The sequence below is a fragment of the Nasonia vitripennis genome, chromosome 4, assembly GCF_009193385.2.
Source record: "Nasonia vitripennis strain AsymCx chromosome 4, Nvit_psr_1.1, whole genome shotgun sequence".
NCBI classification, from domain to species: Eukaryota; Metazoa; Arthropoda; class Insecta; order Hymenoptera; family Pteromalidae; genus Nasonia; species Nasonia vitripennis.
The window spans coordinates 18250415-18275993 of record NC_045760.1 but is presented as its reverse complement, the minus strand read 5'-3'; the positions used below and the strand labels follow the sequence as shown (position 1 = coordinate 18275993).

Genomic DNA, 25579 nt, shown 5'->3' with positions numbered 1-25579 from the left:
GCGCGACGAAATGAAATTGAAGCGCTCGAATATGGAATTCCGAGAATAACGGAAGCTCTTATCAATCAGCTTTCGTCCGCGAATATAGATAACCACTTATCAACTCGAACGAGTATAACAGAAGCCGAGTGTATTTACGCTTGAATTCCAGCTCGATCGCTCTGCTGTGCACACACGCGAGCCTATTCGCGTAAACAGCCGAACTTTGACCCAACATTCCTCGGTCGCGCGAATCACGTACCGGTGAAGTCAAGGTCGACTTTTTCATTGAGGCCTCGTCGCGTTTACCGCGCGCGACCTTTCCTCCTCTCTCCGCCTGTGTTTATAGAAAATTCTAGCGCGAACGGAACTTCCAATATATATCCCAGCTCTGTTTTATGCGCCTATTTTTATCCCGATTATCGAGTTATTATACATCGCGCGCGCAAGGGTCACTTTGCGCGTTGTTTTTCGCTGACGCGCGGAAGAAAAAAGTGTCGCTCTATATGTCTCTGTCCCGCGCCGTGTCTATTTTTACGAGCGCGTATTTTTAGAGCCGAGGCACTTTTCCAATCGCGGATATAAATTATATACGGTGCCGAATTTCCGTGTTTACCCTGAAAATAGCAGCCTCGAGGGGAGGCACGATAAAGCTAACCTGAAAATCCCGAATGTTCTCTCTCGTGTTTACTCTAAAAATACACGTCGATTCTGCAGACGTCCGTTTCAATTCCCCGACGATGGCAACGCGTTATGTAGCGCAGCGCGCGCGGCTGGAAGGCAATTTGACTATTTCCGCGCGACGAGTGACGCAACCTGCCGCCTTTCTCGCGAGTTCAAGGAACTTTAGAGCCGCGAGCGCGGGATTTTCGAAATCGGAGGACTTCGGCTTCGCGGGAATCAACCGACGACGGGTTTTATAAATAGAGAGAAGCACGGCAGGTAGACTCGCTGAAAGGTCAGAGCGGCCGTTAAAAAGAGCGAGATTTTACGCAACGAGAGTCTCCGGGCATAATACATAAGCAATAACAGGCTTGATGCGCGAACTCAACGACACGTGTCTTGCGAAACCGCTGCACGGACACTTCCGTTGTGCACGCGGCTGTTGACGCAACGCGGCGGAATTCCCGCAGCGTCGCGAATTTTACGAAAACGCACTTGGCCCGACTCCAGAGGCGAACACGAGACGCCGGCTGTCGTCGGTTGTCCGCTGAAAAAGACTCTTCTCGGAATCCCGGCGATTATTGGCGTTCGTCACGAGAGTTCTCTTTAATATTATTGTCCGATGCGGAAAAAAACACGAGACCGCAGTACGTATATCAAAGGAAAAAGAAGCTTTGGACGTAATCTTCTTTTCCGCATATAATACGCCATCATCCCATCCTCAAAGACACTCTCGCAAACATCGTGCGTATATACGGCTTGCGAGCATATTGTGCTCGCGATGCAAAAAGAACTAATCAATATGCGCACGAAGCAGCAGCAGCTGGCTAATCATTTCTCTCTCTCTCTCTCTCTCTCTCTCTCTCTCTCTCTCTCTTTCTCCCTTTCCCAAGCTCAATTTTCCCTCCTTATTTATCTATCCGGAACAGACGAGCCTATTCGCAGCGCGATATGTCCCCCTGTTCGGCATACACATACACACGAGTGTCTGCTGTTTTTTTATAAGGCCGTGCGGGGTCGACGCACGTTCTCGTCGTTGTCGTCGTCGAGGCATCATCGATCAACGATATCGCCGCCCTTGCTTTCTTCTTTCTCGTTTCTCCCCCCGTTTTCTCTCCCTTGGATTTATCGACTGCTGGCGTCTCTCCGTGGACGTGTGTACGAGAGAGTATCCGTCCCTCCATTCATCGTTGTTTGCCTCGTGATTGCCGGGGTCATGGAGAAGGAGAGACTCTGAGAATTACCGACTCGGATTCACTTGGCTTTTCCGCGCTCGAGCGCTGATGATTCATTCCTCTAATTCCCTCGATCGAAAGCGCTTATCTTGAGCCGCGCTTAATTGCTTCTGTTATAAAATATGCCATCACAGCGTCGTTAAAAACGAATTTAACAGCGGGTCTGTACGAGAAGAAAACGAAAGACTCGAGAGATTCTAGCGAGAGAAGAATGAAAGCCGTTTGCTTCCTGCACGCCATTCTAGGTCAGTCGGCATTAGCAGTCGTCGTCGTCGTCGTCGTCGTCGTCGTCGTCGTCTACTCTATACGACTTGGCTCCGGGCTACTAAAAGCGCCGCATGACCGAGAGAAAAGAGGGTGAAGGGGAGTGACGGCTAGACATTATGCAAAAGTTTTCACTGGCTTCGGCCTCTCGTACATCCACGCGCGCGCGCGCACACACACACACACACACACACGTGCCTCGACTGCACTGCATAGATAGCGTGTATAGCATCAAACGCTCTCAGGGCATTACGCGAGCGGCTATACAGCCGAGACTCATGAATACCTCGCCCGTCTAAATGATGCATGTGCAAGAGAGAAGAGAGAGAGAGAGAGAGAGCCGCGCTTAGAGTTTGCTCGCCGGGTCTTAGCGGATAATTCACTTGAAATGAATATATAGAAGCTTGCTTTATCGAGCAACTTTACTCGAGCTTTTTTCCTCCCATCTTTGATTCAAAAGGAGGGATTGAGTGCTGCATTTTACAGCGATACTTTTCTAAATAGAGATACAATCGTAATGGCTTGAAACAAATTCGCAAAAAAACCATTCCCAATGAATTTTCAAGGACGTTACAAAGGCGTCCGATCGCAGATATATTTAACATTTAACGTACTGAATATGAAGTGAGGGAAATGAAAAGACGCGCGGAAAGTGTGTGCGTATCTATATGCGCTGTATTCTAAGAGAAGAAGATAAAGACGACGGTACACGCGCGCGAGCCTGTGTAAGTATATGTATACACATCGCGCCGAGGCTTACGGTATTTACGGCCGGCGATTCCCGCCCCTCGAGGGGCCCGCGGCGATTATAAATAGCGGAACGACGACGACGCTGCTGCTGACCCTTCCTTTTTCTCTTTCTTCGCGGCGATCGAGGCGATCGAGGCTTTCTTTTTGCACGGATACCATACTTAACGGACCTATTTTTCTTCGATTCCGCGAAATGGAAAACTCGCGGGGCTCGATATACTTATAAATCATCGAACTTCCTCGCGCGAGGAGTTCGATAGAGCGCCACAGCTCGCATACTTCACAGGCTGGATTTAATCGGAATATCGTCACTGTGTATGAGAGAGTGAAAATAAATAAACAGCGAATTTGCATATATTCAAATGAGCCGCCGATTCGGCCGCGTGCGATACAAGACACACACGCACACACAAGCGCGCGCGTACATCATCCGTATAACCCATTTTCGAGTGGAAAAGAACAAAGTGGAATGTCTCTTATCGGCTCCGATAGATAACAAACACTTCCCGAAAAATGCGCGCGCGAGCCAAGTTTATCGCGCCGGCTGTTGCAATGCGCCGAGGAGAAGAAAAGCCGTGAATGACAATATTTGCTTTCCACAAACTAAATCTGATAAGAGTTTAACTTACGCATATGCCAACTCTTCGAGCAAAAAAGGTCGACGCTCACAAAAGAACCTGCGCGCCAGTCGCGCTTGGTAATTGACCTTTTCTCGGCGTCTCGCGTTGCCCAAGCCCCCGTTACGTGTACACACTACACACACACACACACACACACACACACACACTTATAAGCACACGCGCGAGCGCAATGACGTGTAAGAGAAAGTCACAGCGAGTCGACGCTTTTGTTCGATGACGCTCGTTCGGGAGGTGCTCTTGAACTCCGCTATTGATATACGAATTTATGGACGCGTCGATGCCTACGCGAACTCGGAACTGAATAATGCACTCGAGGAAGCCTTGTCTCTATAGCTCGAGGAAAAGAGAGAGAGAGAGAGAGAGAGAGAGGAGCGTGACTCAATACGCTATGCACGATCGACCTACGCGCCGTCGATAACCGAGGGAACTCGAGTGTGTGTAAAAAGAAGAAGATGAATAACATACGAGTCGACCTCGACCGCTGCGTATTCCCTATATAAAAAAGTCATGACCGGATGAAGTGAAGCCAAGAATGTATGATTGGCTCATGTAGTGCGCATGCGTCAAAAGTATAGTTAGAATTTTTTGATTTGTTTTTGATTTCTAAAATTGATTCTAATATTAAAAATGTAATATAATACTATAATACATATCAAATTATAATTTGTGTATTTATAATATTCTAGAGGCATTCTACTCTCGAGACATAACCTTAAAATTTTAAAAGGAAGTTGGCGACGAAACCGCTGCAATTTTGAAATTTATATGAGCGCGAAATGAATCATATATTGTAAAGTTCGATATATTTCCGTGATAGAAAACAAATATTAAAAATATCAATCAAGTATTTATATTCCATTTAATAAGTTAATGAAATTATAGCCTACTACAGTGCGCGCAGCGCACTGCGCCAAGTCTAGTTATAATAAAAAAGAAAAGGAGCCGCTGCACTGCTTGAAAACATCGCGCGAGCCGACGGGATAAACATTTCACGGTGCGCGCGCACCGATTCTTTCTTGTTTGCTCTCGTATTGCTCTTTTTTTATCTCTCGCTCGCATCGATTTAATATACGCAATTAAACTTGTGAATTACTGGCGCTCTCTATGTGGCTTTTTGCCGCTTCTGAGGGAATTTCGCACGTCGGTGTAGATCGTTCGTTGTACGCTGTGTCTCTCGCTCTAAGATAAACAGCGCTTCTTTATACAGTCGCGTATCATCCGCGGCTCGGAAGGAATAAGTCCAAGTATACTACAAACTATACTCCAAAGTACAGTTTCCACGAGCATCGTTAGTCGCCCCTACATTATGATGAACTCGATTTTCCCCGATGATACTGTAACCTCGTGTGTAACCTTCCGGCGCGGCGCGGATAATGTATGCCCCACAAACGCCGCTCAATTTTCATTCCCAACGAGGCGCGCGCAGAGGAACGGGAGCGGAATATAATAAACGTGAATCAGCGCCGATAACGACACGAGTCTTATGGTCTGCGCCGCCGCTCGTCACGCGATGCATTCCTACGCTTTCTGCACCCGTGTGTGTGTGTGCCGTGCGCGCGGCTGATTTCTAATAAGCTGACGTAAGGAGAAACACACGGGGAAGCGTGCGTGGGACGGCTCGAAAGTGTCGATTGTTTGCATTGCAGTCTTTCGGGATTCGCCGGAGGCGTGTCAGAGCGGATTCGTTATCGAACAAAGCGAGAGGGTCCTTATTAATTAAACTATAGAACTACAGCCATTAATTTTCGCACGACAATAAAGAATAAAAGCTCAGTCGGCGCAGCAATCGAGCGGGCGAAGAAAGTAAAATTCGAAAGAGAAAAAGAACAACCGAGGCGCGTCGACCTTGAAGTCTCCGGCGTGTCGGTCCGATAAATCAAACTTTAAAGTACGCTCGCTCGTGAGCGGCTCTCTACCCACACGATCGCGCGCAGCGACTCGAGCGCATATAAATAATACAGCCAAGTGTGCAAACACGCACAACAGTGTGTTCCGTGTGCGTGTGTGTGCATGAGCCCGCGAGCGCAAACTTTCGTTGAATCATCGTCTTGCCAAACAATAAAACACGCACACAGACTGCGGGGAGTGCGAGGAAGAGGGAAGCCTGTATACATACTCGTTTATCAGGCTAATCTCCATTTATTCCTCGCGATCGCGCTTATTACACTGTTGTGCAATTCTTTTTGCACACTATACTCGCATAGCCGCTTCCCTGTGCTTTCCTTTCAAGAGCGAGTAGTTGCGTTCTCACGTGATACGCGCTTTGTTTCGTCAGGGAATGCTCCATAATTGATTCTGGCAATTAAATTTTCGAAGTGACAAATTTTTGCGAAGAGGAGCCGTATACTGAGAATCATCGCGTCGCTAATAAGCCGTCAATCCGCTCGAGCGAGACGCGTAAAGAGGAAACTCATGGCCGCGCATAAAACACGGGCCTCTCTTCGATACATCAAGATGACGTATGCGTATATTACACATCAGACGCACGCGCGCGCGCGCAGTAGCAGTGACTCAGCTCCGTGCGTTCGAGAGAAGGAGAGAGGGATGGGGAAAAAGGGACGACAGCGGGGAAAGTTCATTTGTATTTCCGAGAGACGATCTCCGAAAGCGCCTTTCGCGCATAATATACGCATCGCGGAGTCGGTCCTTGTGAAATGCAAATGCGAGGGCGATGTCGCGCTCTCCCGGGTCGATATACTCTCCTGTAATAACGCCTCAAAGAGATACCAAAGTTTGCCCAATTCGAGCTGTTTTCGAACTAGGCCGAGACTGCAGAGCCTTTATCACCGCATCGCCCGTATAGTGCGGGGGGTCATGGACTCTTTCTCCGCGTCGAATAGCACTCGAGAGAGAGAGAGAGAGAGAGAGAGAGAGAGAGAGAGAGAGAGAGAGAGAGAGAGAGAGAGAGATGGGAAATAATCGCCGCCTCCATCCTCGCCTGGCGTGAGAAGGTTAATCGGTGCTCGAGATCGAAGGCCGAGGGAATTCGACGTCGACGCCGCTTTTTTTTTCTCCCGAACCGGTTCTGCCTCTCTATCTCTCTTTTGCTCTGTTGTAATCGCCGTATACAGGAAGGGTCGGCTGCACACACATAGTCTACTAGGCTGCGAAAAACGAGCCAGGGCTAATTAAGAAACTCGCCGCCGCCGGCGTATAATCGATTCTCTATATATGTATAACTGGGAGAAACGGCACACGCGGCAAAAAGAGGAACCTGTCTCTCGTCGGTATTTACGAGCGCGGGGAGCGAGAGAGGCAGACAGGTTTCTGAAAAATCCGGTCTCGTATAGAACCGGCTGCGCCGCGGCATAGCCAAAAAAGGCCTTGTGTGCGTGTGCCTGCGTATAGTTGCCGCCGTTGGCCTCGCTCTTCGCGAAATCTCCCGTTTTTTACTCGTAATACTTGTTCTCCCGCTGCTCGCTGCACTCATTCATGAGCGAATGCCGCAGAGCGCCGCGCGCGAGGAAAATTTATTAATAACCCGTTCGCGCGATCGACGAAAGTTATTTTCGCCGTTTCCTCCGACGCCCGATTATACTTTCAAATTACATATGCGCTGGTAGCTAGCCGGAGGTATATATATATATAATACAACGTCGTTCTCGGGCCGATTTAAAATGCTGATTGCGCCGCGAGTATACGAGACAAATGAGAAAATGATAGCCGTAATGCGCACGTGCGTGTGCGATTTGTAAGTTTAATCGTTAATTTAAAATTGTAAGTGTCGATCGGGGAAAAGTACGCCTTTTTTCTCAAAGTTCAATCGTGCAGTACTTTCTTCGCGGGACCGCTCGGCCGGAAAAAGGAATCGACGACGGAACGAGTGACCCAATTTTCGCGGGCAATAGAAATGCAAATTGTCGTCGTCTTCAAGGCCTTTGTCTCCTGTCTTCGAAAAATTACAATCAACTTCCAATCGAGCGCGATAAGCTCGCGCGATTTTCATTATCGCTGCCGTCGCAACGGCGAGACAAGCCAGACAATGAGCGATTAATCAGAGCCGCTCGAAATAATAACGCGTTAATCGCCGCGAGAGATAAATCGCTGATTTTAATCGACCGTAAATAAGCGTCCTCATCCTCGCGCTCGGGCTAAGTCAGCGACTCGCGCGTGTTTTCTCGCGACAGAGTGAAAATCCGGTTTTCTCGGATTGCCTCGCTTCTTGCTGGGCTCTCGTTGCCAGGAAATTTACGCTCCCGGCGTTAATCTCCTTTTAACGGGCGCCGGGGTACACGGTACGTCTTTTTGTTTATCGCCCATTGAAAACATCTATTTTCAGCTGCGAATGAATTTCCCGCACGCATTGCCGATTCTAAAAATAAACGCTTCGACTGCGAGAGATTGCCGGAGGCCGTTTGTTTTTCACTCGGCGATAATCGCACGGGAAAGTGTGTCACTGTTTCGTATCCTTAATCGCTTCGCGATTGCGCGTCAATTATAGGGTACCTTCTGTAAACGCGTAGTGCGTTTTCCCTTTCTAAATGAAATTCTCTACCCTCTAACTATACAACAACAGCTCGCTGCACTCGCGAGGAGCAATGATGAAGGGGAGAGGAGGGCTGAAAAAAAGGAAACCGAGCGCAATGGATCCCCCCGCACCAGCATCACGCGCCAGTGCACTTTATGGCGATAAACGCCGGAGCGCTGCTGCGCCTAACTGTATAAATAACTTGCGCAAGCGTTAATGAATGCTTATCTCTCTTGAAAAGACTGCAGAACACGACCGGAAAAACCTCGTCGAGAGCGTGTGTGCCGTTTTTTTTTCACGCGCATTAAGAGCTTTGCAGAACTAGACTCATACGCATATGATGATGTCACGACATTGAGTGCAACATCGGCTCTCGAGGAACTAACGAGCGAGCTTTTGGTCGCGTTCGTTTTTTCGCTCTCGAGCTACAAAAAGTTAATTGAATATCCGCGCAGTGCGCGTTACCGCTCGACGTGATTAATTGTCGTATCGATGTCATAATCAATGAGTCGATTAGAGGCTGTGCTGCGTGTGTGATGGATAACATCTGATCAGATTAGCGTAGCCTTAAAAAAACGACTTATCAGCGTGCGAACGTATATTGATACGCCACTCACCGATTATTAATCACGATCGTCTAAACAATAACAGCCCATTTGTTAGAGACTATTTATGTGTGCGTATAGCAAAGAAAAAGCATGCAGAAAAGCTTTCACAATACAGTAGGCAACTATATGTACATACGATGTATCTAACGTTTGATGTTTGTTTGCCTGACAGAGAGCGCCGGGAGGTGGACGTGCGGGAGCTGCAGGATTCTCGGGAGCGCGAGGCCCAGCTCGAGCGCGAGAGGATCGAGAAGCAGAGAGCGGCCGAGCAGGCGGTACACAAGCACTTCGAGGAGTCCCTCAGGCTAGCCCAGCAAAAGGTGAGTCAGGCAAGCCGAGTTTGTCCCGATGATGCGGGAGAGCCCTCTTGTAACATTCCGGTTTTTTTTGCGTTTTGATGATCGACAGCGAGGCTGGTTGTTTCGAGAAACTTGCGCGAAATAGCAGAGGGAAAAGTGCTTTATCTCTCAGCCTCGTGTAGTGTAGAAGATAGCCAGCCAGCGTAGAAAGGGTTTCCTCTCTCCTCTTCTGTATAACTTGCTCTTCTTCTTCTTCCTTTTTTCTCGTCGTCCTCCCATCGAATAGCAGCAGCGGCAGCGGCGGCTCCGATTCCCCTCTTGGCTTCTTTCTACTTTAACCTCGCCGGTTGTGCCCATTATGCATGCCTCTCTCTCTCTCTCTCTCTCTCTCTCTCTCTCTCTCTCTCTCTCTCTCTCTCTCTTTCTCTCTCTCTCTCTCTCTCTCTCTTACGCTGCTGCTAGATCGAATCCTTTCATGTCCCTTGGCGAGCGAGAGGGAAAGAATAATGGTCTCTCTTTTTTTCTCTCCGCTGCTGCTTCCTCCTTTGAGCTCGTCGGCGTACGCGCACGCCGCTTGTTTAGGTTAATGCCGCTTTTAAAGGCAATGAATGCGCCTGCGCCAATATTTGCTGACTCCGAGCGAGTTTTTCTCCCGCTTTTTTTTGTATAACGCATACACGCCTCGTGCGTTCGTGTTTGTGTATGCACGCGAGAAAAGACGCCTCTTGTTTGAGCGAGGAGTTAAGTAAGCGAGCGTTTCTCGGTAAAGAGCCGGCGCGTGTTTATTTGGATAATAATGCGCGAAAGAGCCGAGAGGGAGACTAGGAATGAGTGTCCGCCTGCAAGGAGAGCCTCAAGGTCTTGCACCGTGCACGTGATCGATTCACTTTCGGTTTAATGGCACTTGCTCGGCAGCGCATGCAGTATATGTATAGTGTATACGGATATTACGCCTATACAGGTGTGTATATAAAGAAATGCAAATGGGGATCATCGAGGCGAGTTACGTAAAGGCCAAAACGCTTCAATCGTCATACACGTATATGCAGCGATGTCGCATTAGCATTCATCAAGTGCGTTGGGTCTCCGGCTTTGAGAAGATTAAATTAATCCCCTCTATGGTAGTGAAAATGCTAATCTCTCTCTCTCTCTCTCTCTCTCTCTCTCTCTCTCTCTCTCTCTCTCTCTCTCTCTCTTGCCGAGACGACTTTCATCAGTCGGGAGCATGAATCATCCGTGTATTATAACGTTGATTCGGTACACGTCTGAGTAATTGCCGCGGCGTGTAGCAATTAGTTTTCGAAACTGTGCGTGCGGAGTGATCAAAATTCTACGCATCTCTGTTAGTCCTTTGTCGGAGTTTCTAAAATTTTCAGCCGTATCCAAAATCAAAGATCCGACGACCGCAGACCAGAGCGAAGTATATGCGAGGGACAGAGAGACCGCGACGTCAATTATCACGATTCCCTCTATTGTTCGCCGAGAGCAGCAACCCTTTTTCGGTAGTCATAGAAACGCGCCCCATCTCGATGAGACGTGGCGCGCAATCTGTTATTGTGCAGCCCGCGTCACCGCCGGAGGGAAACTGCTTGTGCGGGGGCTATAACGCATTCTCCGCGCCTACCCCAAGGTACTGTCCGTACGGGCGCGCACTCGAGAGTCATTACTCTCGGGAAGCTTTTTCCCCTCTGGACTTTGTCGTCGCATCTTTGTCTGTCGCGCGTCTGTAACAAGTTTCTTTTTTCTACTCGCCACGCCGGAATATCAATTTGAATAAAAACCAGCATCAGTCGGCTGCTGCTGCTGCTGCTGCTCTGCTGACAAAGGCAACCGGTCGAAATCGATGCACATTCCAGCACCTGCCCCTCTCGTGCGCGCGTCCGTGCCAGCCGCAAATACACAAAACCTGTCCCTCCCTTCTTTTCACGAGCCCGAGGTGTTCTCCATTCGCGCATGTCGGGGTGTGCGCATTATTATACGCCGGCGAACGTGTGCTCGGAGAAAGGAAGCGTGTGAGTCTACCTGCGCGCGCGCGCGAAAAGCTTTGTCCGCCGGCGATTTTATTCTCTTCTCGTCATTGCCGTCGGGGGACCGGTCTCTCTCTGGGCTCCTTTCAACTCCGCGACGCTTTCTTCGCTTATACAGTATTATGCACAGTGAGAAGTGGTCGATGGAATTGAGGGCTCTTATTATTCTTCTGCTTTTTTAAAAAAAGGCGATCAGAGTAAAATCGACCGATCGGAGTCGAGCTCATTCTCGAGATGCGCGACCTTGGCGTCTTCGGCTGGAAAAATGCGATCGCAAACAGAATATGCACAAAAGTACACACAACTCGCACATACTCGAGCGCTGAGCCTGCACATGTAACGGTGCCTCGAAAGAACCGCTCTCTTCTCTCGCTCCGATTTTTCGCGCAGGCGTGTTCCCACGTGCGCTGTGTTCGAGTCGCAGCTGCGAGGCTCTCGACGACTCCCGCACCCGCGTGACCTTGAAAGTCGAGACGACGATGAGACCGGCCGGAAGTCACTCGTCGTCGGGATGTTATTATTTATACGAACGTATATACGAGCGCGTGCACACACGCGTATGCGCGATGGAAGGAAAGTGTGCACGCATCAGCAGCAGCAGTAGCAGCAGCAGCAGCAGTGTGTCGTTATTCAATTACTCGTTTATGTCGTTATTATGTCGTTCGCGCAATTAGTGCCATTTCACCGTGATGACGAAGAAATTGTTTTTTTTTCTCCTCCGTGTCTCTTCGCTCTCGAACGTTCGGCATATATGCAGCAGCAGCAGCAGCACCGGCCGAATCTGCGATTCAAACTGCGCTCGAGTCGCTGTTATTATACGGGAGGAAGTCGTGACAGCCGTAATGTAATCGCCACATTAAAGTACGAGATCGAGTCCAGCGCGCGCGTGTCTCTAAAAATAAACGCCGGCTGCACCTTTTGACGCGCGATCCGAGTAAACACAGGCGGCGTTCATCAGATATAGATATCTCCGTATCTCGGTTTTCCCGCGAGTCGATAAGATAATCTATGCCCGGCTTTCTTTGCTTTTCGAGGAACGCTACCAAAACGCGCGACTATATCGGTGATAACCTAGTTCCAGGTCGAGCGATAAATTTTGCGCTGCGTTTCTTTCCTCCTAGAACGTTTCAATATATCCTAGTCTCTTCGACGAAGGAAGAAAAAAACTACCGCGCACATGTTACGCCACAACAAATCGGCAGACTCATAACCACGCGCGCGAAACAGATAGCATAATACACGCAGCAGCAGCGCATGGCATACATGCAGACACGCGCGAAGTGGAAGAGATAACGAAGCGTACGTGTCGGTAGACGATGAAATTCGCGGAAGGATCCTCATTAAGTCTTCGCTGAATCGCCATTTCACTGGAACGCAATTCCCTCTATCTCTCGCTCGCCCGCAGTGACGTCGACGACCGGATGATTAATACGCGAGAGAGCGTTGTGTGCATGTGTACACGTATAACACGCGACGAAGAAGCTTTCGGGACCCGAGAGAATCATCAGTCGTAATCGGGCGAACGCGACGGGGTCACGAGGGATATACGAGTGTTTCCTTTCGGACTGATTGATCGGCGAGTTGTTGCGCGATGCTGTTTCGAATCGATTTTCGAAATGTTTCGCCGATCTTAATGTGTAAGTTTCAAAATTCCTTCGATCGCTGCGTTAGACGAGCTATAGCAGAGGCGAGAATAAAGACAGAAGAGAGAAGCAGCCGTGGAAAGAACGAAGCCGCCGACGTCGTAAAAAGCAGAGGAACACGAGCGACTCGCAGGCACTGGAATTCATAAAAGTCGTCGGGGTAATTACGCGGGAATGCGCTCGCTGCTGCGTACACGCTTGAATGAAAATAACAATGAGGAAGAGAGCTGCGCGAGAAGAATGACGACGACGACGGTGTATCTCGAGGAGGCGGTCGTTTTTTTTTCCTGGGCTTGATTATAATTTCAAATGTCGGAGGCAGGGAATAACAAACGTGTGCGAGAGACGAGAACGACGACGCGGATATTTATTGACTACTAATTTATCGCCTCGCGCATCACGCGGTGTTGTGTGCTGCTGCGAGGCCTTGTGCAGTGTACGTATATATTTACTACTATGCACTGCTGGTCGGCGCCATATGGTCGTGCGTCGTCGTTGCGTACAATGACTTTTTAATTTGCAGCCGAGTTATATGCAGTGTCGTTAGTTAGGCGATTTTTCAGCCTCTCGAGAACGGTTCGGCTTGTGTACGTATTTTACGGCCTTTTTACACACGACTTGATGGGCGAGAAAGTATAATCGGCATCTTTATGTGCTTGACCCGCTTCGTCCATCATCGTCGTCGATGCTGCGTGGATTCACTTTCCCAAATTCGAAGTCATGTAACCTGAAATTTGCATAATCGGGAAGTGGAACGTCGAAAATAACGCTCGTATTTGTGTGTTTACATCCATCACGACCTCCGTGACCCAGATAATCCAACCGCTAGACCTAATCTCGAAAGAGCCGCTACGTTAGTTCCTCGCCGATTTCCAGAATTACGCAATTACCGCGCCGGCGATAATGGGCCGAAGTAGCCTCATCAATAATCCGTTAAAAAAGCTCCAAGACGTTAACCGCTCGGACTTTCGCGCAGCGGAGCTAAATTACGCGACGACGTCTCTCTCTCTCTCTCTCTCTCTCTCTCTCTCTCTCTCTCTCTCTCTCTCTCTCTCTCTCTCTCTCTCTCTCTCTCTCTCTCTCTGCACATAAATTCCCCCGGCAAAACTTTCGTTATTTATCGGCTTCCACGCTATAATACACTCGTGTGTCTGAGATAGGGAGAGAGAAGGTTGCGCGTGGAAGGGGCATAGGTGGCGCTGCTGGCCACAAAAGCCGGTTCTCGAGGCGGATGAGAAGAAGAAGGCGAGTCCAACGGGACATGTCCTCCTCTCTTCCTTCTCCCTCTTCTCCTCTTCTTCTCCTTCGTCTTCTTGGCCTCCATGCCGCAGACAACTCGAGGCTCGTGTGTCATTTGCAATGCAAACTCCTGCATGCGCGGGGAGTGAGAGAGAGAGAGAGAGAGAGAGAGAGAGCAGGAGGAGCCGAGGTCATCAATTATGCACTCCGTGCACCGAGTACGCAACAATGGAGACTCGCGCTCGCTCGTGGGATAATAAGAACAGTGAGAGGAGTGAGCTGATCCGATTGTGTGCGCATAGTTCCTTTTTCTTCTGATCCGTTTTTATGATTTTGAGTTTCCCGCATAGAGCTCGTCGTGCGATTTCGCCAGTAGTTAGAGCCAGTCGCAGAATCGACGAGCAAACTGACGCATCACTTGGTGCTCGATCCTCGCGGATTAGCATCTCGTCAAATTGGCCTGTGGAGCGAGAAAAAAATAAAAGAGGCATTTCCTTTGTAGAATGGGATGTGGTTCAAGGAAATTCGAGCCAGTTCAGCGCCGATTCGATCTGCAAACTGCTGATTGATGCAAATTGATGCGCGCCGAAGGCGGAAAGTGTTACGTGTCGACGTGCAGGGAAGGGGAGCAGTGAGAAGGAGAGAGATTATTCGCGCACGTTTTACCGTTGATTCAACAGATCGAGTCCTCGGAAAAACGTGCTTCGGATAGATATACGAGCCGCCATTCGCCGCACTTTTATTACGTACTGACAAGTGCTTTTTGCGATAGCAATGGCGCGACGGAGTTACGCAAAAGTATTACACCGCGCGGAATCCAGGATATCTTCGCGCGCGTATTTTCCCGGTCATGCAGGAGATATCCGATTGATAATTAATTGACTACATTACGGGTGAAGATTAGTCGCGAGAAACGCTTAAGTAGAGTCGCTATAAAAAACGAGGATGTGTATCACCTCCGAATTCTCCGACCTTGTCCTACGACTCGGAAAGTGCATTTGCATTCGACCTCGCAGGCAACACGCACGCATTGTGTAAACGCGCGCGCGTCGTCGCGTTTGCGAATTTATTATCGCGCTTTGTACACACTCGCACATGATACAATATATCGTTTTCTCCCTCCTCTGGTTTTGCCTGTTTGTTTATCACGCTCTCGTCGGCGAGTTTTGTTTTGTTTTTTGATCGCGTGCGACTCGCTAAATTCGCATTCGCTTGAAGCGAGCAAAGAAGGCGAATTCTTTAAACTTAATACTTTAATCTCGCCTATATATATCGTCTGAGAGTAAACACACGCGACTGCGCGTATACTTTGTACCCGACGTTTCGATACTCGTTTTTTTTTTTATATAAAGACGGCTGCGACGGAAAACAATGTCGAGTTGTTCCGTATGAGACAATCGCGCCCTGTTTTCGGTCTCGATGCGCACACTCACTCGATCATTTTCTAATTAAAGTACCGATAGGTAAACGTTGAAAAAGTCATCCCTGTCGAATAACGAGGAAAAGTCCGATACAGCAGCGCGACCTCGCGGTATAATTGCATATCCTCCGGAGCTAATTAATCGCATGAGTTGATTACTTTGAGCCGGGAAAAATTCAGGCGCATATTATTACGAGCCGCCGCCCGAAGTCGGCTAATTTGACTCCTCTTGGAAAATTTCATTAAAACTTTCTCGTACAGCTCTCAGTTTCCCTCCGGCGCGGTATATGGATCTGCGAACTTTGCGCAAATCTTCGATAATCAAATTACGAGTATAAATAGCCGAGACTCTGCAGTGCACAGAGAGAGTCGTCCAGATAGACTATATAATAATAACGTCGTCTCTCTCGCTGCACAGGATTATTATCGCTTTTGTGAGAAATCGTCGCTCGCGCGGGGGCTTTGATCCCGAGACTAATTGGCTCTAGAATAGAATCTCGCGTTTTCCCAGAACGCTGTGTACGTACACTATACACACACATGCGCGCTGCTCTTCATTTCCCCTCAGCACTCGCGACTTCCTATGCGCGCGCGCGTCGCTGGCCTCGTTTCACGAGAGCAGAGGCAGATATTCCGTTAATGAAGAAAACTCCTCTCTCTCTCTCTCTCTCTCTCTCTCTCTCTCTCTCTCTCTCTCTCTCTCTCTCTCTCTCTCTCTCTCTCTCTGTGCGCGTCGATTATCCAACGCCACGTGCGGCACGATTTGCATGCATGATAATTCAGACGTACGCCGAGAGCAGCGAGCGCGAAAACGGGAAATTCTCCTCTCTGCGTGCGTGTTTTATGCGGAGCACACGTGGAGGTCAGCAGTTCCTCTTTCGCTGACGAGGCGGCTGACGATACGCCGGCACTTATATTATTGCCTCTCCCCGACGGTGCGCGCGGAGCTGAAGCAGCACTCGTTTCTCACTTGATCTCGCGCTTTGTCTCGAGATGCCGATGCTATGCAGTTTCCAGTTGATTTTCTTAATTTCTCTGCGACGCGACACAAAGGCGATGATAAATCAGGGGCAAAGGCCTGTGCGCGGACAAAAGAAAGTTACAGCAGCAGCAGCAAGTCCCGTTAAAACCGGAAAAAGTGTAATCGCTGCCGAGTCTCTGTATTCTTTTTTCTCTCTCAGCCGCACGTCGCCGCGTGTTCTCGGAAGGAAAGAGTGTGCATCCCTGGGAAAATGTGTCTCTTCTCGCGAGCATTGGTTGCGCTTTTCTTTGTCGAAGCATAAATGACTATTAAAACGCAACGCTTTAATCGCTCGACCGACCTTCGCTGCATCGGCGAGGAATTCTCGCAACGGGGAAAAAATAGAACGTCGCAATCGACGCGCTGCCAGCGAAATCCAATCTTATCGTCGACACACACACGCGCGCACGCGCGTGCGCGAAACATTATCAAGCCTAGTGTATAGAGTATACACCGCGTGCGACGATAAGAGCGAGCGCGATAAGTGGAGAGAGAGAGTGAGAGAGTGAGAGAGAAAGAGTCGACCCGCTTAACGTCAAGGTGAATCGGCCAAGAATTCCATGCAGCGATTTTCGTTTGCTCGGAGAGAAAGAGCGCAATCACGGAATTCCTGCAATTCCTCGCAAATCCGCATGCAAACGCGACGATCGCGTGTCAAATCGACCACGTGTGCGCCGGGAGTCGTTCGTTTGTACTACCGATGCTCCGATAGTCTCGGATAGCTGGGGAAAAAACAACAAAGGCGCGATCGATAACCTTTCTCTCTCTCTCTCTCTCTCTCTCTCTCTCTCTCTCTCTCTTTCTGCCTTCGCATCATCGAAAGCACGAAGTCGTTCATTGCGTGATTTAGACATCAGATTCGTCGTTGGAAGAATGTGCATGCGAAAAAACTCTCGATGTTTGGGAAGCTGAAAATTCACGCGCCATTTGCTCTTGGCGAGATATAAGAGACACTTTCATTTAAACAAAGCTCATCACGCTAATGTTGTCGGGGGCATCATCGAGTAAATCGTCAGAGACTGGCAATAAAAACGCACTTGGCAGCAGCGGTAAAAACTGGTCGTCTGTGTGTGTGTATGAGTCGGAACAATAAACGCGATAAAAAGCCGCTCTGTCGCAGTGCCAATGGGCTGCTGTTGCTGCTGCGCTCGCAACAAATAACGCACATAATCGGTAGAAATGCGCTGGGAGGGAATTTTTCCGCCGTTTTTCCTCGCTCTGCATACATTCGCAGGTACACACCGGGGCGGAAACGTGCAGAAATTATTATCGCGAGCTTGTATATAATGAAAAACGTGAATTCCTTTTTACGACGACGACACGAGGCGCTTGTTTGCAGCAGTATTTTCTCTCTCTCTCTCTCTCTCTCTCTCTTTCTTTCGCTCGAGTGTGACTCAGCCGGTGGAAAATGCGCATCGGCAACGAGTCTCGGCTTTGGTAAATAAGATTCGCTCGAAAATACGCGCTGTCGCAATTATATAATTAGATATACCAAGCGCACGTGCAGCTATGCATCTAATTACGAGAGAGAGAGCCGCTTATCATAATTCCACACTATCCAAACATGCTCTCCAAATTCCTGCGCGCGAGAGAAAACGGACTCGGCAAACAAAGCGCATACACTTCCTCGTCTCTCGGCGTGTGTCTATTATAAATTGAAAGTAAATTGCCGTTTTCGCTCTGTGTGTGCGTGTGCTTTCTCGAACGTGATCTCTTTGTCTGTAAGCAGAGCCGAATCTTCTGATTAGTTCGTATGATGCGCCGAATAACGCCGAACAACTTCGCGAATCGAGAGAAGCGACCGCAACCATCCGGTGCTAAAGCGCATACGAAATGACGCAAGCACAAGTGCGCGCGTCTCGCAAACACCATGTGGGTTGACATTTGTCCGCTCTCTCTCTCTCTCTCTCTCTCTCTCTCTCTCTCTCTCTCTCTCTCTCTCTCTCTTTCTCTCTCTCTCACTCTTTCCCCCCTCGAGGCGAGTGCGCGATTAGCATAGTAATCGGCCTGCGCGCCGCTTCCACGCACACTGCCCTACAGTATACCTATAGCTATACGTGTAGAGCCGTGCGGGAGAGCAACGGCGCGGCTATAATTAGATTCTCGCTCTCTCGCTCGCTCTTGACGAGCCGCAGCTAAAGTGGGGTGTCCCCCGGCTGGCAACTCAACTCGCGCTAGGTCGATGCCAGCTATGCCGTGTACTTATACGTGTGTGTGTGTGTGCGCGCGCGCCTGTGATGTGTAACGTAAGCTTATAGACTGTGCTGGGAATCACCGCGCGCTCGAGTTTATTCTTTTGATGATCCGTGACGACAGCGCGCTTTCGTGACCCGGATGTTTAGCGCGAAATTTAATTGCGATCGGCCCGATGACCCTGTGCGTGGGCGGGGGACTTTTGAGGTTAAGGACGAACGCGTGCAAGGGAGCTTTCTACGCTACTTAATGGAGACTTTCTCGATGGGCAACGATATTCAAGCTCATTTGGAACGAGTCGAAAGGCCGAGTTATCGTTAAATTTTTACGACCCCTCATGACTTTTTAATTATCCTCGAGATGCAGCGCCTGCGCGTTGCTCGCGCTTACGCGCGCTCGTATAATTTCTTCGGCAAACATCGACCCGATACGCACGTTCATTTTCGAATCGTCTTGACAGAGAGAGAGAGAGAGAGAGAGAGAGAGAGAGAGAGAGAGAGAGAGAGAGAGAGACAGCCTGCTCGTGTTTGCGCGCCCGACAAGTGTCTCGCACGTTCGGAGAAAAAATTTTCATTCCCATTGTCGGGAGCAGCGCGGAATTTGCATATACTCTTATTCAACGGACTGGAAATTCAGATTCGATTGCGATGGCGTTGTAAAAACGTGGAGCGAAGCGTCGGCTCGGTTTTCCACGCGGAGACATGTGTCGCGCGAGAGAAAAAGGAGCGAATTTTTCCACTTGCAAATTTCGCCTGATGAGCGACGCGTGCGTCTGCCATTACTATATATGTGTGTACGTGTAGTTAGCGTCTCGTCTGCTATACACACACAGGCCTCGCGCACTAATATGCAGGTATGGTAATTTGACCTACAAAACTTGTCTCCTCGCCGAGACTCGATCCACGGTTTTGCGTCGACGTGTGCAGATTATATACGCGTACGACGAGTAACGCGCCGGCGACGTTCGACGTGTTATATATTACGTTTACAAGGGAAATTTTCGCGGGCGCCGCTAATTAAACATCGGAGCTTTCGAAATCGTTTGCGAGAAGCGCTCAATTATATGAGAGCGTGCGCGTGGAAGTGCGGCGACGAGAAACGTGATTTTTTTTTTATCCCCTTGCGCCGGTATACAATGTGAATTAAATTTATCAGCGCACTCGGCACGACTTATCTCGAGCGTTGATAGCGCAGCAAGCCGCGTCATATCAGCGACGGAAAGAGAAAAAGGCAGGCTAATACGTAAAAGCTCGCTCGATAAGATAAAAACCGTCCGCCTCTTTGAAAAATAAGCCATCGTACGCACATGCAGGCAATAGAAATCGATCCCCGAAGCGACGGAGCAGTATTGATTGAAGTAGGTGTCTTATTCGCTTGTGCAGAGAAACATGCAGACGGCCTCGGTGGCGTGGAACAGCTTCCCGCTGGCACCGCCTCCTGGGGCCGGCCGCAGTCACCTGGCCTCGCTGCACCACATGCCCACGGCGCCGACCTCTCAGTCGCAGCAGCAGCAGCAGCAGCAGCAGCAGCAGCAGCAGCAACAGCAGCCCCCGAGCCAGAGTCAGATGCAGCAGCGCGAGCGGGAGGAGCGCGAGCACCGGGAACGGGAGCACCAGCTCGCCGCGCAGGCCGCCGTCGAGAGGTCGCAGCAGGAGGCCAGCGATTACGCCCAGCAGAGTCTGGCCTATCTCAGGGCCGCGGTCACGCCGCAGTCCGCTCAACAGGTGAGTCGAGGCGGCTTATTCCTTTCTTCGTGACGCGAGAGAATGCGTGAAATAATGTTCTGCCCTCGGATTACAGGTCTCCCGGCCGTCGAGCGTACCGGGCAAAGTGGACTATCCCCCGCCGCCGGCGCACTCGCGCACCTCCAAGTCGTCCTCGTCGATGTCGGTCTCGAGCAGGCACGACAAGCAGCAGCAGCAGCAGCAGCCTTCGCAGCACCAGCAGCATCAGTCCCACCAGAGCCTGCCCAAAGCCGAGCCGAACGTCAGCCTCTTCGGCTACTCGGGCTACCAGCCGAGCGGCGGCTTCGTCCACGACATCAAGGTGAACAAATCCGCCTCGTCCTCGTCCTCGAGCCAGCAGAGCAAAGCCGGCCTGCTGGACAGGGAGCACCACGTCTCGGTGCGGGGCGACGTGCTGCCCAACCCGCCGCCGCTGCTCTCGGACCACAAGAGCTCCTCGGTCATCGTGAAGAACGAGGGCAGCAGGGACCAGCACCCGAAGCAGCCGGTCGCCGCGCCCGCGCACTCGCCCAGTCCCAAAATGATGTCCTACCTGAACGTCCAGCCCGTCTCGGTAAGTTTGCGCCGCCACTCTGTAAGACTTGAGAGTCTCGAGAGTCTCGAAACGCTAATGTTCTCCGCTCGTTTGTTCCAGGTGACGGGCTCGCAACACAAGTCCCCCTACGAATGCCGCTCGCCGACGCAGAGTCCGCACGGCCACCACCACCACCTCCTGCAGAACGACAAGTCCTCGCCGCAGGGCATGCTGAGCGCCTCGCCCCAGTCCGGCCACCACAGCCGACCGGGCAGCGCCCACCACCCCTCGAGCCTGCAGCATCCGGGCCACAACCGTCACTCGCCCCACGGCCAGCAAGCCCAGTCGCAGCAGCAGCAACAGCAGTCGCAACAGCAGCAGCAGCACCCGGTCTCCCAGGTGCCGCACCCCTCGCCGCCGGAGCCCCGGTACCTGAGCAGGCCCGAGCCCCAGATGGCCTACCCGCCACACCAGGCCAAGAGCCCCTACTCGGCCTACCCTCCGCACGGGCACCATCCTCATCAGCCCAGTGCCTCGCCCACCTCGCACTATCCTCCCGCGCCCGCGGGCTCCAAGCCGAAGGTAAAGTGTCGACTTTCTCGACTGTGGCTGGCTGCCAGAAAAAAAATGCGCGCACCTTGGTGCCTAACGCCGTCGTCTTGATTTGTCCACAGGTGAGCAGTCCGGCGCCGTCGCACATCTATGGCAAACCGAACTCGGGCATAATGACGGGCACGCCGGTCTGCCGGGCCTCGGACACGAGCCCGAACTCGATCGGCTCGTCGTCCTCGGGCTCGTCATCGGTGCCACTGCCTCTGACCTCCAAGGCCAGCGCCAACAGCGGCATCAGCACGTCCTCCTTCCAGCCGATCGGCCATCACCCGGGTCCCGTCACGGGCTCGCATTTTGCGCATTTGCCGCCGCCTCCCGCCCACTCCAGCCGCAGTCCCTACGACTCTAGGGGCTACAGCAGCCCGCTGGGAGCGTCAAAACTGCCACCACCTATGCACTCTGCGCCGGGCATTGGGTAAGCACGTCACTTTAGCAACGATAAGGCATCTCGCACAAGGCGGCTGATTAATCTGCTTTCTACTTGATTCTTTTGCAGTAAACTGCAGCCACCGCTTCACCTACTGCCGCCCGGGTCAACGCTGGCGCCGATCGCGAGGCCGCCTCCAGGCATAGTCCACCCGGTGGCGCACCACCAGCAGGGCCCGCAGTCTTTGAGCAGCAGCAACAACTTCCAGACGCAGCCGCTGGATCTCGGCGTGGAGAGGTCCGGCTCGCCCAAACGCAAGGCTAGCACGCCCCAGGGCAGCGAGCTGCATCAGCAACACAACACCGCCAGTAATCTCTCGCTGCAGCAGCCCGTTTCGCTCGAGGTAACCAAGAAGCGGAGGATAGAGGATACGACGCCTCCGCCGCCCCAGCAACTCGCACAGCCACAGCCGCTACAGCAGCAGCCAACGGCATTGACAGTACAAAACTCAGAGGGCTCACCGGTGCTCTCGAGAGTGAGCGAACCTAGTCCGCTCATCGCCTCGGCGGCTACGTCGATCACCACAGTTGTCAATACCGCACTCTTGACGCAACCCAACAGCCAAAGCCAGGTGAACGTTCCTTCAGTCAGCCCAGCGCCGCGAACGGCCAGCGGTGACGGCTCGGTGCGTCCCTCATCTGCGGGCAGTGTCGGCTCGCTGCCCAGCACCGGTAACGCAAACAATAGTGCTGTGAATCCACCTGCTCTGTCGGTAACGCCAACGCCCCTGCCGACTGCCAGCTCGACCGCCGCTTCGCCCGCGCCATCGACGGCACCGAGCCCAGCGCCCAGCGCTCCAGGCACTCCTGCCAAGGCCGACAGCGACAAGTCCAACAGCCCGGCGCCCGCGAGACCGCCCAGCAGCACCAGCTACCCTGTGCACAAGCTTAAAAAGGCTTGGCTACAGAGACACTCTGGTGAAGACGGCACCGAGGACACTACCGGCGTTGTTGGTAGCGGCTCCTGCGTCACGCTCCCTCTGAACATTGCTGGAAGCAAACAGTCCAACGGTACTGGTAAGTTATAATAGTTATCGAAATTCCAATCTAATAAGACGCACTTTTATTAGAAGGATTTAGAGTGTAACGAAAACAACTGTTAAATTAAACTCTTTGAACTACAGGCAAAGACAAAGACAGTAACACGAATTCAACGACCTCCGCAGCTGCGAGTACGACTTCGGTCTCCTCATCGTCGTCGTCCTCCTCGACAACGACGTCAACTACGAGCCTGCCGAGTGCTGTAAACTCGATTCACAACATCGGCAGCATGGCCGTTAACAGTATAAACAAATCCAAGGTGTCGATAAAGGCGCGAAAAACGCCGGTCAAGGAGTCGGTCAATGGACACACGGCTGCGGCCGCTGCCACTGCGAACTCCGAGAGCTTGCACGAGGATTCTTCCAACAGCGAGCCCGAGAGGAAGGCACCGCCCAAGCGTAAAGCACCCAAGGTACGCTGAGTTTGATTTTTCTCCATTGCTCAAAGAGATTCTCAGTCCCCTCTTATTTTTAATTTTTTTTTTAATTTTTTTACGCAGAAAAGAAGGAATTGTTTTGACAAATCGTTATCATTTTTTACATTTTGTATTTATATTCAAGAAATCTTTTCTGTGTATGATTTTGCTTGTTTTTTATTTGTCATGCTTTTTTGCACTTCTTGTTGAAAAACTTTTTGGCTTCCGAGGATCAAACAGTATTTCAATATTTAAATTTTTCTACTGCGATTAATCAGGTTTTTTAAACTTTATTTTATGCCATAGAAATACTTTCGAGTGATTTGAAATAGCGTTGTGAAGATTAAGATTTTTTTATTACGTGCATTTAATTTCGGTTGATTTAATCATTGATAGTATGATTTCTTGGAAGCCTGAAATTTCAGTAGTGTTCCATTTGCACAGTCGAAACTTCAAACCATGTAAATAATGTATAATAATTATCAATCGGCTTTCAATGTTTGCCATTGATTTAAACTTGACAGTTTTTATAAATATTTATTTTAGAATGTATAATGCAGCTAATTAATGAGCAATGATGCTTTGATATGTTACGATGAAAAAATGCAATTTATCCTGTTGTCGCGTAAGCAAAACGACTGTGCACTACTTCTTTAGAACTTTCATTTCTTTTTTCATTATTTTTTGTTATTTTGTATTTATTATTTGCACAAATCACGCCTTTTCTGTAGAGAGTTTGTTGTAAGTGTGCGAATACTGTGTTAAAACCCTAGTTGGTGTCACAAATACGATGAGTATTTACAAGAGCAGAGAAGCTACACCTCGTATTTTCTCTGTTTTGTTCTAACTTTGAGTGTATACACAGAATTATATTGATAAAAGACAAAAAGTGTCCTAGAGATTTTTTCATTTTCACACATGATATAAATTAAAAGATTTATACTTTGCGAACGTACTGCGACTTGTAGGAAAAATACGATAGTCAGTTTATTATTATTATTATTATTTGTAATAAACGATACTTGTTTTCATTTCACAAAGAGTCACTTGATAAAAAAGACTATATGCGTATATATGATATAAAAAAAGCGAAATTTTTTTAAGGAACCTTCAAAGGAGGTATAATGCGTTTCTTATCTTTTTCATGCATAATTGAAAATTTGCAATGAAAATATGGTTAATTAAAATCTTTAAAAAAATTTTATCTTAACTATAATTATCGAGTTCTGAAAAAAATGATGCCTCCTTTGCAAGTTAACACAACCAAATTCGAATACCCCGCGCAGCTGGCACATACAGCGAGCGACGCCAAGCGTTGAAAATTCCCGACACTCGCGAGTGGAAGATAGTACGCCATTGCAGCTGTGGCGTTTGTCGCGTCTCCTCGATTACGGCGGCGGCGTCCTGAACACTTTGCCCTTCCCGCAGTTCATTCCGAATCGTCGTTCAGTCTCGACTCGGTCTTTCGACGCCTACGTTATTTTCACTGCAAAACAGCGTGTTTGTATATTCGAGTGACCACGTGTGCCTTGTTTTTTTATATAAAACGATGGAAGTGTTGCACGCCGTAGCCACTGTAGAGGACGACCTCATGGTACGTCTTTTTCCGCCTTTCTCTTTTGCTGTTTTAACCTCAAAATAACTCGTCACATGGCGCCGCTGCATTTGCAATTATAAATACGACGCACAAGCGCGCTTTGTTTTCGTTGTGACGCTACGTGTAAACGTCGCTGGACTGCATTATTTAGACGTCAGTTATACGATATTATTGCCATGTTTTGTGGCCTTAGCTTTTTCTTTAAATATCGGAGTCCCTGCGAAACTCGTCGAGGAGTTGCATAAGGCATATAGTAGACTAGTTACAAATACCTATATATATATATATATATATATATATGTATGTATGTATGTATGTATGTATATTGGTACGGACAATGGATGATCAAGGGTCGCGCGTCCCTTTTGGGCGATCGTTTGCGTTATGTAACGGCCCTTGAGTGAGAATATCTTCTGATGCTGATAATAATTGTTTGGTCGAGTTATGTCAGACAAATTGTTAAAATACAGTCTGGGAGCTGTGCCAGGAGTCATGATTACTGTTTACTCACGCGTATAGGATATTTGTACTACTTCCACTATTGCGACTGGCAGAATGCACAACTAGACTAAGTTTTAACAACTTGTTGCGGAGCCAATTTATATTGTATAATCAATTAATTGATTTTTATGAATATGAAATGTAAACGTTTTATTCGTTGTATGATGTTGTATTATTACTTGGTAAAGAGGATACTTAAATCTTCTTTGTTACATAGTTGGCTTTGTTTGTAGTTAAAAGTTAAAAAATGATGGTTAAAAGAAGCTATGTGCAGGCAA

At 49.5% G+C, this 25579-nt stretch overlaps 1 protein-coding gene across 4 annotated transcripts in view; it reads left to right on the top strand.

The window, feature by feature from the left end:
- Window positions 1–25579, top strand: part of LOC100120387 (probable JmjC domain-containing histone demethylation protein 2C) — a 204800-nt gene that overhangs the window by 170848 nt on the left and 8373 nt on the right. For 3 of the 4 annotated variants that reach the window (XM_008213582.4, XM_008213581.4, XM_031928866.1), the window contains 7 exons: window positions 8781–8928; window positions 19812–20174; window positions 20251–20748; window positions 20830–21291; window positions 21384–21736; window positions 21818–22764; window positions 22872–23200. In XM_008213582.4, the coding sequence (XP_008211804.1) occupies window positions 8781–8928; window positions 19812–20174; window positions 20251–20748; window positions 20830–21291; window positions 21384–21736; window positions 21818–22764; window positions 22872–23200 (3100 nt within the window). The remainder of the gene's footprint in view (window positions 1–8780; window positions 8929–19811; window positions 20175–20250; window positions 20749–20829; window positions 21292–21383; window positions 21737–21817; window positions 22765–22871; window positions 23201–25579) is intronic. The other variant, XM_008213583.4, reaches the window with a different exon arrangement.